The 17,648-nt window shown below is 40.6% G+C and overlaps 1 protein-coding gene across 1 annotated transcript; it reads right to left on the minus strand.

Annotated features, from left to right (window-relative positions):
• Positions 1-2,539: 2,539 nt before the first annotated feature.
• Positions 2,540-17,259, minus strand: tfap2e (transcription factor AP-2 epsilon). Its single transcript, XM_034704586.1, has 7 exons — positions 17,044-17,259; positions 15,274-15,717; positions 13,053-13,107; positions 9,055-9,286; positions 4,848-4,966; positions 4,220-4,358; positions 2,540-3,567 (listed from the first exon to the last, which is right to left on the minus strand). The coding sequence occupies exons 1-7, from the start codon at positions 17,068-17,070 to the stop codon at positions 3,306-3,308; spliced, it is 1,278 nt and encodes a 425-aa protein (XP_034560477.1). The 5' UTR covers positions 17,071-17,259; the 3' UTR covers positions 2,540-3,305.
• Positions 17,260-17,648: the final 389 nt, after the last annotated feature.

The following is a 17,648-nucleotide window of genomic DNA, read 5'->3' on the forward strand; positions in this document are numbered from 1 at the left end:
ATGTGTGCGGTCCCTGGACAGCAGTGATTGTGTTGAATATCTCGTCCTGGTTAAATAAAGTGAAGGAGTTTGCAGCAGAGGTGAGGGGTGGTCGATGGGGGAGACGGAGAACAGATGGGGGGGAACAGAGGTGTGTGGATTGTTGGGCGCTGGGGTTCGCACAACTGTCTCTGATCTCTCTGGTAGTGTTCAGTTCAGGGCTGCAGCTGTCTCTCGTGGCCCCCGCTGGAGCCCTGAACGCAAACCAGGCTTGGTTTCTTCGTTTTGTGTGATTTTCGGGATCTTTCACTGACAGAAAATGTCTCATAAGCATGGCATATGTAAGGATGCGGATTTGGGCCTCTGTGCAGGAGTTGTCAAACCCCTTAAAGCTAGGCTAAACGTGCAATATGTGCTGCAACAATTTATTGATTAGCCTATATTGGTAAATTAAAACAACTGTTGGTAGAAATGGTGTAAAAAAACGTTCCTTTTTTTCAGCTGGGTTTGGAGAAAAGGTCATAATACCCATCAGTACTCATCAGTAAGTGGAGTAATGTGAGACTATTGGGAAATCTCTGCGTTTTCCAACGCCTTTGTATCAAGCAATGTTATTATTCCCCTCGTTCCCGTTATGACGGACCAATCATAGCTAATCTCCAATCCTCTTTCCTGATTGGTTGAGGGGTGGCCCCTACTACGTCCTCTGATTGGTTATGAGTTCGTCATTATCATGACTGCACACGCTGATCTGTGTTGTGGGGCTAAGAGGAAATCTGGTTTGGAGGGATAGTGTTGACATTTGGAGTCCCTCTCTCTGAACAGATGTGTACTCTGTGACTACCAACAGCAGCTTTAACTTTAAATTAATCAAAACAATTTTCTTATTCAGTTCAAACTTAATGTTATTTACCAACGATCTAGACTGTACTTTAGTTTGAGCTAAAAGCCAAGATGTTAATGTTTACCCAATCAGTCACTACTTACTATATTCACCAAATTAACATGGTGGACATTGTCCTCCAACTTCATCACTTTTATAATGTAATACTACGATAAAAGACAAAAGACAATAATAACTGGATGGACAATGAGTCAAATTTCAATGTGAAACTTCCCATTTCAGAACCTGTAGCACGAGCAAAACATCAGCTAGCTAACCACTTCCTAACTAGTGTTTTCTTCTCTTTCTTTTTCTTTCTTTTTCCTTTTTTCCTTTATTTGATAGGACAGCTTGAGAGAGACAGGAAATGTGGGGAATAGAGAGCGGGGGAAGACATGCAGGAGATGGTCAACTGGCCGGGATTCGAGCCGGCGACCCCTGCGACGAGGACTGTAGCTTCTGTATGTGGGGCGCTCAGACCGCTAGGCCACCACCGCCCCAGTGTTGTCTTCTAAAACAAAAAATACTTCAAAATATCAGACCACATTATGGACCCTTCAACTTGGAGTTAAAATACACACATCTTTTTTTTACTATGTGTGTGTTTGAACACTGCTATACAGCAATGTTAGCTTGGAAGTAGTTGAGTGCTATGGTTTGGCGTTGTCTAATGGTAGCCAATTGGTGATTAAATAATTCGATTTTGTGCTTTAAGGGAAAAAAACTGTTATTTTACTCTTTAAAACAAAAGAGGAAATGAGCACAGATACTACAGTACCATCATAGTGTGATGACATGCCAACATGTGCTTTAGACATTTAGCCACTAAGAATAGAAAAGGTAATTTGTTTTACAGATAATTGGTAATCAACCAAAGTACAGGACAAATTCAATCTCAGATCTGATGAAAAACAGGTAATGGTTAGGTAACATGAATTTGGTACCGGATGTATTGTCAATCCATTTAATACAATCATTAATAGTCTTTTGATTCTAGATGAGAAGTCAGGTATTTGTTTATTGAAGTTTCTTTGGATCACCCTCAGGGAACGATGAATGTCCACTCTCATTCTTCTCCCAGTTTGGTCAGAAGAGCTTTTGAAGTTTTAGTGAAAATTGTCCCGTTAATGGCTCAAGAGTAAAAGTCAGTTATCACCAAGATCAGTTTGATTTATCCTCTGGGGTGCATGAATGTGTGTTCAAATGTATTGACAGCCAGTTTAAAAGTTGCTGAGATGTTGTGACTTGGACCAAAGTGGTAAATGTACAGACATCACTATCCTTTAGTTGGAAAAAAATGAACATTTAATGCCTTTTAGCTACTTTTTTCTGTGCATTTACTGTGAAATGTTCTCAGTAGACATATATTTAAATGTATTTTTAGACACTTTATTTAGACCTGATTGAAACCCACTACATTTGATTTAAAAAGGAGGAATCCTGTGGGCTTTGAGAGGCCGTAAGGGGAGCTTTTTACTAGTTTCTGATCAAGTTATCTTCGGATTGTCATAAAAATCATTACAGGGATCAACAAGAGTTTCAGTATTGTTACCAAAGGAAAAGAGGAAGCATTTACTTTAAGATCCCTGTTCACTCTAATAGGTTGAAGTGTTCATGTGCCTCATAATCCGGATCAAAACATAAAAACACAGCCGTCGAACTCCACTGATCGTTCTTAATTGTTTAATAATATATTACATTTATGCCGTAATACAATAATAATAACATAATAACAACAGTAATAACATTAATAATAAACATACACAGAAAGTACAAAATGATTTGTGTTATTTTCTTAAGTTACCAACACGCAGCACTTCAAAATAAAAGAAAACAAATCTCCTGTAGCTGCCTTTGTCTCCTCCTTTTCTCACTCCTTTAAAACTCAATTTCCCATGACCTCCACTTTAAAAAGAACTACATATGGAAGCTGTGCTCGTCCAATCAGGCGGAGTTAAAAGTCTCCAAAAAGTTCCAAAGGAGCAAAGAGCAGGTTTGTTGTCTTAGATATGGCTTACGACAATTTCCAGACGAGTTCGGTCCAAAAAATGTGTGTGTGATGAAGCCAGCGGGTTTCTAAAACACTGATAAAGGGGACATGTTTACCAAAATTTAAAAAAATAAGGTAGAATTGGGAATAAATAAAACTATACAGCCATATGTAGGAACTCATCCTGCAGACGCCTTCATGACACAAACCAGCTACTGAGAAGAGAGGTCCATGCGTCATGTCGAGTGAGGTGGTTTAGGACACACATTACAGTACAGATATCATCATAAACCCCGCCTCCTCAATAAAAGGGGCCCCAAGGGGTTCTGGGAGGTAAAAGTTTTTATCCTGAGGGCAAAGGTAAAGAATCAGAGGGACACCAGTCAGTCTTTTTTCCCCTCTTTTCTCTCCCCTTCTGCCTCTCTTTCACTGACACAGCAGTTCGTCCTCCCTCTATTTTCGGTGCTTCATCTCCTTCTCGTGGTGGCTCTTCCCTCCACCCTCTCCCTTGTCCAGCATTTTGATCGCCTCCATCAGGTAGCTCTGGAAGGCAGAGAGCGCGGCGCAGATGGCGGGGGTGCCGAAGCCGTGGGTGAGCAGGCTAAAGTGGGTGAGGCTGCCTTGGACGCCGGGCTCCAGGCAGGGGGTGGGTCGACTGCCGCCCAGGGGGGAGCGGTCCTGGGACATCAGGTCCACAAACTCCTTACAGATCTCCCTGAGAGGAAGAGGAGAGGATTTGTTTGTTTATACGTCACTCTGAGACGATCAACTGGATTTAGTTTGTGTCAAAAATAGATAAAAACTATCTTTCATTATTGCTGACACTTCTAGACTTTTAAGCTATTAAATAAAGGGGATAAAAACAAGCTTTTAAACTTATTGCAACCTTATTAATTGGTAAAATAATGTGCTAAAGATACATGAGTTCATACTTTATACTATCCCAGGATTTTTCAGTGCTTTAAACAGGCCGGTTGATATTTTTACCTTCATTATTTGCATAAACATTCGGCACGAATCTTTCAGATCTGTTAGAAAAGTCTTTTTTTCCCCCTGAAAAACTCTTCAGGGGAACTCAATCACTCTGTGCTTCACTTACTTTAAGTATCACAGTGCACAAGAGAGGGCCTTAAATAGTAAAATGGATCAAACTGAAGCAGGAGACAAAACACCCTGATTTTTGCACCCTTGGGTTTGCCTTTTTTTTTTTTTTTTACAAATTCCAGAGGCTTTAAAATTGATCTTGGCAGAAATGGACTTCATGCCCCATGCAGACAGACTTTGATGTGTTGAATTAAGGAGGTTCTCCTTTAAAAAACACACAGTGAGTGTGTGAAACTGTACCAAGATGGGGAAGAAGCACTCACTTTGTGGCGAGCAGCATGCTGCGTCGTGTTGGGAGCTGGTCTGGCTCGCTCTGCCTGCACAGATACTCAGCTGTGGCTCTGGCTGGAAACTCTGTCTCGCACACGTAACCGAAGTCCCGCGCCAGATGGACAGCCTCACCTGCAGGAGGAAGAGGAGGAGGAGGAGAAAGAGGAGAGTGTCTATTAAAACAGGAAATCTTGCAGAGTACTTTAATGAACAGTCTGCTACATTTGCTAGGCTTCGGTTCAGATTCGAATCAAATAATTGTCCATATAAACGCTTTTTCAACGACACACAATCGACTTCTGTGAGTGCTCGGGTCAGGCTGGGTCATGAGACAAACTCTGCAGCCGTTTTTCTCACTTTCACCACTCAAACAGTTCACTGCTCTTTGGCTTTGTGTGGCAGACACACACTGGCTTTTCAAACGACACCCTGTGCTTGTGTGTGGCCCTGCACGCATGCAGCCACCCATGCTCTGACTGTTTATTCATGTGTGCTCATGCAGAGATATTTCTATGTGAATATGTGTCTCTTTCTGTCAGCATGTAAGCAGGTCACTGTGTGTTTGTGTGTGCGTGTGTGTGTGTATGTATGTGTGGATGTATGTGTGTGCGCTTTGCCTACCCTCCACCAGAGATGTTAGCAGAGTGACGTTGGCGGCCTTGCGGCGCCCGGCGGGCAGGTTGAGGCCAATCTTCTCCAGACGCTCTCTCAGACAGCGGCCACCATTCTTTGACTTCGCCCTGAGGGAGGACACAGAGACAGAGAGAGAGAGCAGTTTTAGGAGATGCTCCTTCTGTGTGTGTGTGTGCATGTTTGTGTGTGTGTGTGTATTCTGGCCCTGTGTCTGTTTGTCTTTATGAGATTTGTCATGGTGTGTGTTAGTGTGTGTGTGTAAGTGAATGTGAAGCTGAAATCTTCCTTCAGTATGCTCCCTGTCAACACTGATAGGATCTTTTCTCTCTTTTTTTGAATTTCTTGCCTTTTTTCTTGGCTTTCCTCGCCTGTTTTTATCCCTCTTCTACATTTAACAACATTTTAATAACTTCTTACACAGAACCATTTAGGGCCGTTTATATGATGGGTACCAGTTATGGAAGAAACAGTCACACTCCTGACTTTGGTTTAGCAGTGACAATTTTGTCAAATGCTTGCTGCATTCAAAATTAGGAATTATAGGGACAAAATATTCATTCAGCCACTGTCGTGGTGACTCCATGTAATGCTGGTGCTAAATATCAAATTTTTTACATTAAATTCAATATAGCTCCCTGAACAGAATTCCCTCCAAGTTTCACTCTCTGAGTTACCTCTTCATTGTTCCTCATGGTGGCGCTGAAGACATGAATCCTAGTGTGTTGATAATCATTAAATTATTGTCCAGTAACGAGCATTTATAATAGAATTACTATGCTGTTATATCATCATTTATGTGGGTCATAAATCAAGTTTTGTATCGTATCTTATTGTATCATATTGTACCATATCCTGCCGTATTGTATTGTATTGTATTGAATTGTATTATATCGTATCGTGCCATACCGTGCTGCATCGCATTGTATCGTATTGTAGTGTATTGTATCATATTGTATTGTATTGTATAGTGCTGTATCGTATTATATTGTATCAAATTGTATCATATCGTATTGTATCGTATCGTGCCATACGGTGCCGTACGGTGCCGTGTCGCATTGTATCATATTGTATCACATCCAAGAAGCAACCTTCGGTCTCAAACTATGAAGCCCATGCGGAAGTGTTATAAACTGCAATGCATCGAGAATCTGCTTGAGGCTGACTGCAGAAACACCAGAAACCACATGGACATGAATGGGAAAAAGACGATCTTTGCAGCATTAATAAACATGTTTACAGCCTGGTTCAAAAAACGTCTTGGCCCTACGAAGCTAATCGCTCTATCAGCACACACTGTACGGGGGCTGGATTTTTTTCTAACGCAATAGTTCAGAAGATATTAAGATTTCGAGTTTTTGCCTAAATAAGGACATGACTGACGTGACTCCCGGTCGGGAACACATAGCTGTTGGCTAAGAGGCTCAAACTACGTCACACTATGACTGGTTGAGGTCCGCATTTCCAATATGGCTACCGCCGTCGATTGGCTTCAAAACAGCGCTCAGGAACAGATGAGTGACGTCACGGACACTAGGTCCGTATTTTATACAGTCTATGGTCACATCGTATAGTGCCGTGTTATATGGTATTGTATCGTATCATGTTGTATTGTATCGAATTGCATCGTATTGTATCGTATAGTTCCCCATCCTATTGTATTGTATCGTATTGTGCCGTATTATATTGTATCGTATCATATCATATTGTATTGTATCGTATGGTGACGTATTTTATTGTGTGGTATCCTGCCGTATCATATCCTATTGTATCCTATTGTAGCGTTGTCTTGCATCATATCGTATTGCATAGAATTGTTTCGTATTGTAAAGCATTGTAACGTTGTGTCGCTTCGCACTGTATCATATCCTGCCGTATCTTACACTATTCTATCACATTGTATCATATTGTGTCCAATTATAACCCATCATATCTTACTTAATCATAGTGAAATGTATCATATCCTTTGGTATAATATTTCAATGTAATATATTGTAACATATCTTATTGTGCCGTATTGTACCTTACCATACCTTATCATATTGTATTGTACAGTCATATTGTGCCATATCATATTGTCTAATTATATATCATCATCATTATATCACTGTGATCTTGTGATTCCTACCCCTAAAATTAAATATGAGAAAAAAAGTATTGAAAGTTTATTACAATAATTAAATGAAAGTTACAAATGATGCAGATACTTCTACTCTGACTTGTAGCGTAGAAGTGGGATAACTGAAGTGAAGTCCGTCATAATGATCAACAGTGAAGTATTATTATCAGTGGAGGGCCTGTTTTCCTCTGCTGACGAGGGTTTGTAATATTTACTACACTTTACATCTCTTAATGATGTCCTTTTAAAGTATTTCAGCCTGGAAACCCAAATCATAAAGTTGCTCTCTTGCCCTGGGGCTGTGGTTCATTAAAACACATTGCTTCTCTTGTGATTTAGTCCCATGACCCATTTTGGGTCCTCAACAGAGGCCCCATGGTTACGTTGAAGCTCCCTATTGAATGGCTTCAGGAAAAAAGAGGGCATGTTCATAGCAAAGGGTGTTTGCACCAAGAGACCCTGTCATGTGGTGTAGAGCAAATAAAGAAGTACGACTGCAGTCCTTACTGACAATAATTGACATCCCATTGTTTCATTACAAATCTACTTTATACTTTGACTGTCGCTAATTGAAGACCACATTTCCAACAAACCCTGGCTTTGTTTTCTTTCTCTTTTACAAAAACAGATGATTACTGAAGAGAGCCATTCTTCCCTTATCTTCATCCACAGTTGCTTTGACAAGAGAAATCTGTTTGTGTACGTGTTATTCTCTCTGATAGTTCATATCGCAGAGGAAGCCGGTCAAAGCGCTATTAAGGTACTTTCAAAAACTACCAAGATTTAGAACGGGATTTTGGGTTATTATCACATCAGTATTAAACAAACTGGATGTTGGTTGATGTTACATACTAGGCTAAGTGTTATTTTCCAAATCATGTCTGTATTTCATGTTGAACAAGCCCTATGAGTGGTCATCTGGGACTATCTTTTTAATCAGAGTCATATGTAGAAGGCTGTAGAATGAGAAAGTCCACTTTGGGGATTGTGAGATAAGGTAAAAATATAATTCAGTTTAAAGCTCCTGTGAGGAGTTTTTTTTAAGTGTTAATGAAACAGACTGAAATTCATAGTGATGCCTCTTTATGACCTATAAAAGCAAGCCAACCATCAAAAACAAGACAGACTATGTCTATGAAGTTAATGTTACTGCCTGCAAACATGAATAGGGGGTAGGTGTCAGACCAAACGGTCAACAGTGATTCAAACTGAGTCAAATGTTTGTTAAAGACGGGAGGAGGAGAAAGTTTTCTACACACACTACTTAAACATGAAGAGGACAAGATCAGCGAAGAGACAAGAGTGACTGGGGTGCCAAATCATCACAAACAGAAAGTTCCTCACAGGAGCTTTAAATGAAATAGCTTCAACTTGTATCCTATACATATATTTTCAGCTAGTTAGAAGTAGAACAGTTGTTTTAAACTGAATTCAAATTATTTCAACACTTTGTTTTTAGAGCTCTCTTGATAAACTTTTAGTCTGGGGCATTTTTGGCGCCCCCTGTGGACACAGCTGTACCTTTTATCTCTTTGCTGATTTCATCCTGTACACGTGTAAGTCCTTTTTTTTTCATCATAAATCTCATCCTGCTTTCTTTTAACAGTGAAACGGTCACTCCTTAAAAAACTGTCTGTAGAAAAAGTGAAAAAATGTTGTTTAAGTCGCATCTTGTGGATAACATTGTCTGGCACCTACCCTGCGGCAGTGGTATTTAGACATTTAAAATATCTGTATAGGAATATTCTTTCATATTGCTGATGGTCTTGTTTGCTTTTGTTGGTCATGTAGAGGCATCACTATAAGTTTCAGTCAGTTTCATAACTACCAGAAAACTCATCACAGGAGCTTTAATCTTTCATGCTTGTGACCCTTTAAAGCTGACCACACACTGTGTTGTACTCTTTGTAAGATCAAACAAGGCTTCACTAGGTTAAACTCCCCAGTTTAAAATTAGAGATTTGAGTACAGTCAGATGAGTTTGGGTAATATTTAATAAAAGCATCTTTTTCTGACTGCAAGCTTAGGGTTTGAATTTGACTCTCCTCCCTCTAAAATTCCACCATATCCTCCTCTCACCTGCGGAGTACTCCACCCAGCAGAGAGGCGTTGAGGCACTCAGGTGGGGAGAGGCGCCGCTGCACTTCCCCGACTGTCACCTTGTACTTGGAGGTGGAGCTGAGCAGCGAGAGGCGACCGGGTACCGAACAGAAGACCTCTGCAGGGTTTGACACGCATCCCATCCCGAGACCCTCCTTACCGAGGGACAGGGCTGACAGGGCTGAGCCGTTCAGCTTGGAGGGAATGGGTACTGGAGTGAAAATGAAGAAAGGAAGAAAGATGTAAGAAAGTGAGTATTCACACTTTACAAACTTTAAGAACTTTTTCTTTTTTTTTCTTGAGTTTTCAAGAGTCAGATGAGGAAGACAATTCTAAAAACTGCAACAAAATCAGGGTGCAAGAGAGAAAGAGATCAGGGAGGAATGAAGTTCATCAATCTAAACATATGTCTTATTCAGTGATATTCATTTGAGTATTGTTGTGCGAATGAGTGTGTGACAGTGCTCCTCCTCCTCCTGATTAATCTATTCAGTGTAATGTTCTCCCCCGCTCCCACAGCTCTAAATCTGGAGAGCTGCTTGTTGATTCTGTTGTTTAAACTGCAGGTGGTCACATTTTAGCTGTGCATTCTCAAATAGCTTCACTTCACACCTCGAGGAGCTTCGATTCACACTCACTTTTCTGCACGGCGGTAAACTTTTCAGACTCTGATCACTTCTGTCTTTTTTTTTTTTGGGTACAGGGAGGAGGAGGAGTGGGGTAATTTTAGGAATCTCTGTCATGAAAGCATAGATAGTCTACAATACCTACTGACACCCTGACAAGCTGGGGGTTCTACCTTTAACAAAAGTGTATTTTCATTGTTTACTCATCCTTCAGTGATTTTCTTGAGTCACAGGTCAAACCTTTGGTCTTTAAACTGTCAGAGAACAGTATAAATAAAGAATCCATCATCCTCCTTGAATGTCAATGTTTGTTTGGTTTTCTTTCACTGGGTTATGTCATCTCTGAATGCTAATTGGCTTTTGAGTCTTAAATCCTAAAGCCAATAAATCTACACTTATGTGGGCAGAAATCCTTTAAACTGAGAGGATTGAAAGGAATCAGCCTCTTTGTGAGTGTGTTAATCTACTGCTATACTTCTGAGGACTGCATCTTCTTACAACAGTGAAAACACAAAATGCACCTCATTGCTTTTCTTTCCTTTTCTTGCTTTAATTTCAGTTTCAAAGTCATCCAAATTGATTCTCATTTATCCTCATTTTTTACATGCCGAATTTCCAAAACACCCATGTTTGAAATTTTTGCCTTCAGTTCAAAACAACAGAATTCAACGTACTTTTGTTTTTGGCATTTCATTAAAAAATCTCTCTAGAAAAAACAGTGGACAGAGGATCCTGTGGAGCTCCAGAGCTGTTAGGAGAAGCATGTTTGGGAATTATATATCAATGTTGTGTATTTTAAATGGACAAATTGCCGTTCACCTCTGATTTATTTGGTGTGTAAAATTGGACACCACCAAAGTTAGAGAAATACAAAAATAATACAGAGATCTGGACCAACCTGCAACTAAAATCCCACTAAAGTGTGATCGTGTTATTGCATCAACTATTAAAGGTGTAGTAGGGGATTTTTTTTTACACCATTACAAATCTTGGAATTTAAAGTAAATGTATGTATCATGTAAAATGAGCAACATATGCAGTTTGAGGTGCCAGACAAGACTCCATCCTGACCCTTTTACATAAATAGCTCTCCTTCAGCATATATACATTTCCACTCACACATATGAACATTTGAAGAGTATGCATGTGAGAGGGAGATGACATGTGAGAGAGAGAGCCAGAGTGGAATACGTCTTGTTGCATGTTTAAATTTACTTTTTTTTTAATTTCCCCCTCTTTGATCTCATCTTGATGGCTCTACTTTTCCCTTTTTCTCTCTCTTTTCACTTTTAACGCTCCGTCTTGATAGTTGTGTACTTAAACGCCTCACACTGAGTGATCTGTGTCTTCTTTCGCCTGTCCAACAAAGATCCCCTGAACTACACAAATCTCTCTAAATCCTCTCATTCACAAGCAGAGTGTTGAACCAACAAGGCCACAGAGAGAGAGAGAGAGAGAGAGAGAGAGAGAGAGAGAGAGAGTGAGGCTCTCTCTCCTTTGTCGTCTCTCTGCCCCTCCCTCTCTTCCCCTCTTTCTCTTATCATCTTCCTCGACTCTTTCTCCTGCCTCCCTCTCTTTATCTCCTCCCCGTCCTTGTCTCTTTTCCCCCCCTCTACATTCTGCCTCGTTCTGTTCTCCCTGTTGGATTTTCGTATTCATGAGGCCTTTAGGTTCGCTCTGCTATCTGCTGTAAGAGCTCGCCGGGGAGAGTCTCGCTGTGGTAATGGATCAATTCTGAGCGTTTGGCAAACAAGTGGAATCGCTGTCACTTCATCAAATGACTGCTGGTCTGCAGCAGGAGGTGTGAACGGAGCTATGAATTGTTTGAGATCATTCCTTCTCCTTTTTAGGTCTCTGATTTGGAGACTTACATCCTTACGTTTGTGTAAATTGAATAGAATGGACTTGGTTCAGACAAGGGAAGGGTTTCAACCTCAGATATTTAAAAAAATATATTGTTTTGGGCCTATACATTTTAAAAAACTGTATAAAGTATCATTGATGTCACCCAATTGTCAAGAAAACTTAGCAGCACGTAGAGATCCAGGTCAATCAGAGCAGGATCAGTGGAATATTTTAAATAAGGAGGCAAAAATAAATAAAAAATGTGGGCTTAAGTTTAAACTGGAGTTTAAATCAAACTTTCAATTATTCAGAAAATAACAAAATTTAACATTTTCTGAAAATAATTTTGAATTTGTTGAGGAAGAACTACGTAACATTACAGAAAGGAAAAATCTCTAAAACCCACATCCACCCGATATCAGTCATTATTCATCATGGTCAGATTTTTTTTCACAAAGGCTTCTTATTATTATTTCTCTCTTATATAAAGCCTCTCCAGTGAAAAAATGTCATTCTTTCAGCAGAAGCTCATTTCATTTTTTTGTCAAATTAAAGGCGTAGTAGGCGTCTTTTCAGCTTGTTTCTGAGCAAACCCTTCCTTTTATTTCTCTTGCAGCACGACAGACCAAAACAGGCCGCCTATCAGGGTGTCATTTTCTTTTGCATTGAAGAGGTTTTCTCACACCAGTATCTCACTCCAGAAGCAACAAATCCAACTTGAATTTCCTAATCGTGCCCCTGTGTCTCCCGCAGACTCCGAGTCGGTAATATTAGAGTGATCATACTCTGCAAAAATTTCCCCACAACTCCTCTTTTATCGCGTTCTCCTCCCTTTTCTTCTCTGCCCCACTTCTCTCTCCTCTTCTTCACTGTAATCCCCCATCCCTACTCTCTCCTTCTCTCTCTCTCACACACACACACACACACACACACACACACACACACACACACACACACACACACACACACAGAGACACACACATACGCACACACTCTCTCATATGACCATGAACAGTTCATTAAGAATGTGTGCCTTTGGGGTGAAGTCTGCAGCTGAGTATTAGAGGACTTCTTGACTTCAAATGAAATAGCAAAACAGAATTATTTATAGTGTGTGTGTGTGTGTGTGTGTGTGTGTGTGTGTATGTGTGTGTGTGTGTGTGTGTGTGTGTGTGTGTGTGTGTGTGTGTGTGTGTGTGTGTGTGTGTGTGTGTGTGTGTGTGTGAGAGACAGTGAGAGAGAGAGAGAGAGAGAGTGGTGTTGGAAGGCCCCTAAACACAAAACCCCCTTCAGCATGTATAGCACAATTATATAGGTGCACACTTAGACACAAATGCACACATACACACTCAATCTTTCCCCTCTCTCTCTCTCCATCTCACACACACACCCTCACACACACACCCACACACACACACACACACACACTTATACCTGCAAACACACACACACACACACACACACACACACACACACACATGCACACAGAGCTCTCCCACCTCTTACCTTTTTTAATGACAGAGTGGTCGAGGATGCCCAGGGCTGATCCTTCCTCCATTCCCTGTGTCAGACAGACAGACAGTCACTATCATTTATCCAACGGCTTCACACTCACACACACACACACTTATACACACTGTTATATACACACACTCGCACACAGATTTTTGCTCTCAGGCCAAAGCAAGATGGAAGGTCCAGCGTTAGCTTTTCCCTCACAGCACATAAAAACACTCTCTGTGTGTGTGTGTGTGTGTGTGTGTTTGTGTAGAGAAGAATAAAATCTGTTGCTTTTATTGGAGTTAGAGGCTTTCTGCGAAATGGAAAACAGACGATAAATGATGGAAGATCTTTATGATAACTAACTGTTCTCTTATTTCTATGATAAAAGAATAACATCTGTAGCTCTACTGTGATAAACGTTCAAATTGCTTTAAGTGAAAAGGACAGCAGATGATAAATTAACATTGTTTTGATGGATTATTTAACATTTTAAGGCAGGGAATTTCCTTTTTCTACACACTGTTATTGTACATGTAGTGTTTTAATTAGCAGAGTAATAAAAATGTAAGTTTTTTTTATTCTGTTTGAGAGAAATTGTTGGGAAAATGTTGTTTGGTATAAGATATTTTTGGGGCATCAGCTGTCTGTGTGCAATAATGCTGCTTGTCTAAATACAATTGCTACATTGTGTAAATACTGTCATACTTTAAACTCTTTGCAATGGTTAAAAGGAAGCTGTTTATTTCTATTTTCTTCACAATACATTTATTATAATATTTGTAATTTTTTCTTTTACTTCAGGCACATTTTGGATAAAAAACTGAGACGCAATTTAAAATTATGAAAAAGTCAGCCACCGTAGCTCTCCCATTTACAGAATAAATTAAAGTTTTTACATTTTATTTGATCTTTTCTCTCTCTGCGGATGAAATAGTCTCTCAGTCTGATCCTCGGATGTCTCTTTGTGCTGAGTGTAAACGAGCCTTCAAACGCGGAGGATATAATCCATTAATCAAATAAAGGTCCTCGTCATGTGGGAGCGTTTAGCAGCAGCACGCTCGCGCTGACTCCTCGCCTTGCGCGCCTCTCAAACGTTTCTTTTCTATTAATGACCGTAAACATCAATTGGTCTCGGTGTTTTTCTTTTATTTCTTTTTTCTTTTCTTTTTTCTGCAGGAGGCAACAAACAGCGTCTGCAGCTGCACCTGCTGCAGGAGGGAGGCTGACTGCTCAATAAAGCGCACGAAGGATTCTTTTCACAAGAATAAAAAAGTGCAGAGGGCAAAGAGACTGCAGCGCGAGCACAAACACTTTGTCCCCCGCGCGAGACAACACAGCACGAGTGACAGGAGAAGAAACGGACCGACAAATGGCCCCCCTTTTTTTTTTAACATTGAAGCTTAAAATTTTAAAAATACATCATATTTATTTAGTTTGTCCACATAACTCATAAAACCTTCATTTTGTGGCTCAACAATTTTCATTCAAGTCATTTAGCTTAAATATTCAACGTTCAATTTCCTTCAACACATCTGGGAGTGAATTCTAAAAACGACATATGATAAACTTATAACAAATACAAATTACACCATCAACATTTATATAATTTTATGTTAAAATGGCGTACTAAAATACCATTGAAATCCAATTTTTAATGTCCTTTTGAACGAATTTTAAGGAAAATATGAAAGATTTTTGGCTGATATTCGTGCAGAAATTCATATTTCAGACCTGACATCTCAATTCCAAAATAATAGACGGATTTTTCAAACTCTTGGAATAAAGGCCTGTGCATTACAGTCTAATGAAGTCGACCCACAACAATTTTAACCTGATAAAGAAAGTGTTTGTGTGCTTAATTTCTTTTTTAATTGGGACAAAATAAGCGACAGGTATGCATGACGCTCTGACAAAAATAAAAAACTAATTAAAAGCAGAGCTTAATGAATGCAAGTGATTGATAAAATGCAGTCGTTTTTAATTAAAGGTGTTTATTTAAGAATCTATTTAAATGAATGTGGGACATTTCATCACTAGTTTTAGGACAGAAAGACACGGATGTAAATTGCCTTCAGGCCTTGATACCAACATCCTCATATTTTACAAATGTTCCTGCACATATTTTAATGGAATAAAGGCAGAATAAAAGCGGTTCCAAATAGATTTTACGCACGGCCTTACATGTGCTTAAAAAACTATTGAAAAGAAACTCAAATGTAGTCACCTGAAGATCCTCCAGGCCGTGGTGTCCCAGGTGCATCCCAAGAGGACCGTCCCCGAGCGCGGCTGCACCTTCTCCAAGACCGTGCAGCAGCCGAGGGACAGCTGCGTACTCCCGCCGGGGGTCGAGGCTCAGAGCCCGGTGCGACTGTGACAGAAGCCCCCCTTCGTCGGAGCGCGACCTCTGCGAGTGCCATGCCGCCTGCTGATGCTGATGGATGGAGTTGATGGAGGGGTAGGGGTCTGACAGGTGGGAATAGGCTGAGTCCTGGCCTTGGGAGTATGGCAGGGAGGACTGGGGGTAAGGGGGAGGGAAGTACGGAGGCTGGAAGTCAGAGGCCGGAGTGTGGCAGAGCGGGGGAGCCGAGGAGTAGGCGGCCTGGTTCAGGGAGGACAGCTGGGAGAGGCGCCCACTCGGCGAAGAGCCGCTTAGTCCGTCTGCGCGGTCCTAAGAAAAATTATAAAGTTTTTTTTTATGTCATATTTTCCCTAAAGAATAAAACAGTACTATTAAATCAAATGTCAGATAGATTCCTAAAGTTTTCACGTCCAGGAAATATATTTATTCAAAACAAAAAATACGCGTAAAATCGCAGGAGTTGCATTCACTCACAGACTCAAAGGTCACAAAAATGCACACACAAAATGTACAAAAATGACCTTAATTTAATACTTAACAAGCACATCCTATAGATTAATGTATTTCAGTTTTTATGAGGTGGTCTGAAATAGCTCGGCTTGAAGTGATGCGCACTGGCAGAAGACGCCTTTGGCATCGCTACTGAACAGTGTCAGAAAGGTCACGGCCACCAACAAGCCGCACAAAGAGAAGGGACAGGTATAACACAACAACACAACAACAACACGCTGCTGCAGGACGAGGAGGAGGAGGAGAAGGGGGGTACACCTGTAAATTATCTGTCAGGGTGTCAACAAAAGCGCAACTGAAAATTAAAGAAGAAAAGGTTCATTGAAGATGACGAGACGCAGAAAATCTGATTTGGACTTCACAAGTTTCAGCCCTCTTGTAAAAGAGATCCCATGCAGTCCACTAGCCTACATTTCTGCTCACACATCCTGGCCAGAATGGATTTCTCCAAAAGCTGGGTCACCCGGATCAATGCTGTTGTGGTGGAACAATGTCCATTATGTGCCATCCACAGAGGCCAAAAAACGCACAGTCGTATCTGTCTACATCAACCTCACTCAGCGGGCTTTTCTCTCCATCATTTCACTTAAAAATAAAGTTGAAATCTAAAGCTGTAAAAGGAACAAACACTTCTCCATCATTTGTCGGCATGTCACAGTGTTTGCACAGAGTGGGCACTTCACTGTCAGCCGGTCTCACGCGCTCTGACACTGCACAGACAAACGCATCTCCGCGGACAGATGTACCGCGCCGCAGCTCTAAACTCCGAGTCAGAAAGGCTCATTTGAAAATCTGGACACTTGACACTTTAAATTCTGACGAGGAAAATCAGAACTGTGTTCATTGTCAGCCCCAAAATCACAAAAGATGATCTTTATCTGCAAGCTCAAATTTTTTTTCAGAAAATGCAACAAATTAATAAAATCTCGAGCAGTTGTTTCCTTAGAATGAAACAACTGCTAACATTTCTAAGAGATGAAAGCACAATTTGCGCATGTTTTTCAAGAGTCCACTCACACTCTGCAAAAAAAAAACCCACTCTTCTTTTAAATATACATATATTTAGTTATTAAAAACCGTCAGCAATCCAAAAAAGCTCAAAAAGCTAGTATCTGTCAAACTCACCATTGCCGAATAGGTGTGGATTAACATCTGGACCTCTTTGGATTCCCCCAAATTTAGAAACTCAACAGCTCGCGCAGGCTTCCGACGACTGACAGATGTCACCAAATGCTCCAAGATGTAATCCAGACTGTTTCACCGCTCCATGAAACTCAAATGTGTCATTAACTTTCCCTTTATCTGTGTTTGACGGAGCTCTTTACGCACGGATGAAAAGCTGCTGTCAGATACTCACACGCGCGCACAACATACACAGAGTCCTCTAGTCTCTCCATGAGCGCACTACTTATAGGTTTTGCGCGCGCCCGGCAGAATGGGGAGGGGAGGGGTCGACAGGGTCCACTTCTCTTAAAGAGATATATTCATTCAATTACAGACAGTTAACTCAGACACCCGGCGTACATTTTGACATTTATTGTTGGTTTCGTTTGGAGAATGGCACAATTGTTTTCTGGATTTTACGCACAGTCTGAGATTTTAAAATAACGTTCTTTTACAAGAATTTTAAACATCACATTGAATTAAAAAAATCTGAAAATTGAAACATCTTTCTTATACAATCGTTTTTACGCACAGATATCCAGGTACTTACAGGAAATTCAAAACTT

This window comes from Notolabrus celidotus, chromosome 16 (assembly GCF_009762535.1).
Source record: "Notolabrus celidotus isolate fNotCel1 chromosome 16, fNotCel1.pri, whole genome shotgun sequence".
In the NCBI taxonomy this organism is placed as follows: domain Eukaryota; kingdom Metazoa; phylum Chordata; class Actinopteri; order Labriformes; family Labridae; genus Notolabrus; species Notolabrus celidotus.

Bases quoted from the DNA above. Each gene is read 5' to 3' on its own strand.
- tfap2e (XM_034704586.1), bottom strand. From the start codon at position 17,070: ATGTTAATCCACACCTATTCGGCAATG. The intron at 13,108-15,273 runs GTGACTACATTT...TGTCTGACACAG, and splicing joins ACGGCCTGGAGGATCTTCAG to GGAATGGAGGAAGGATCAGC. The intron at 4,967-9,054 runs GTGAGAGGAGGA...GTCCTCCCTCAG, and splicing joins CTGGGTGGAGTACTCCGCAG to GGCGAAGTCAAAGAATGGTG.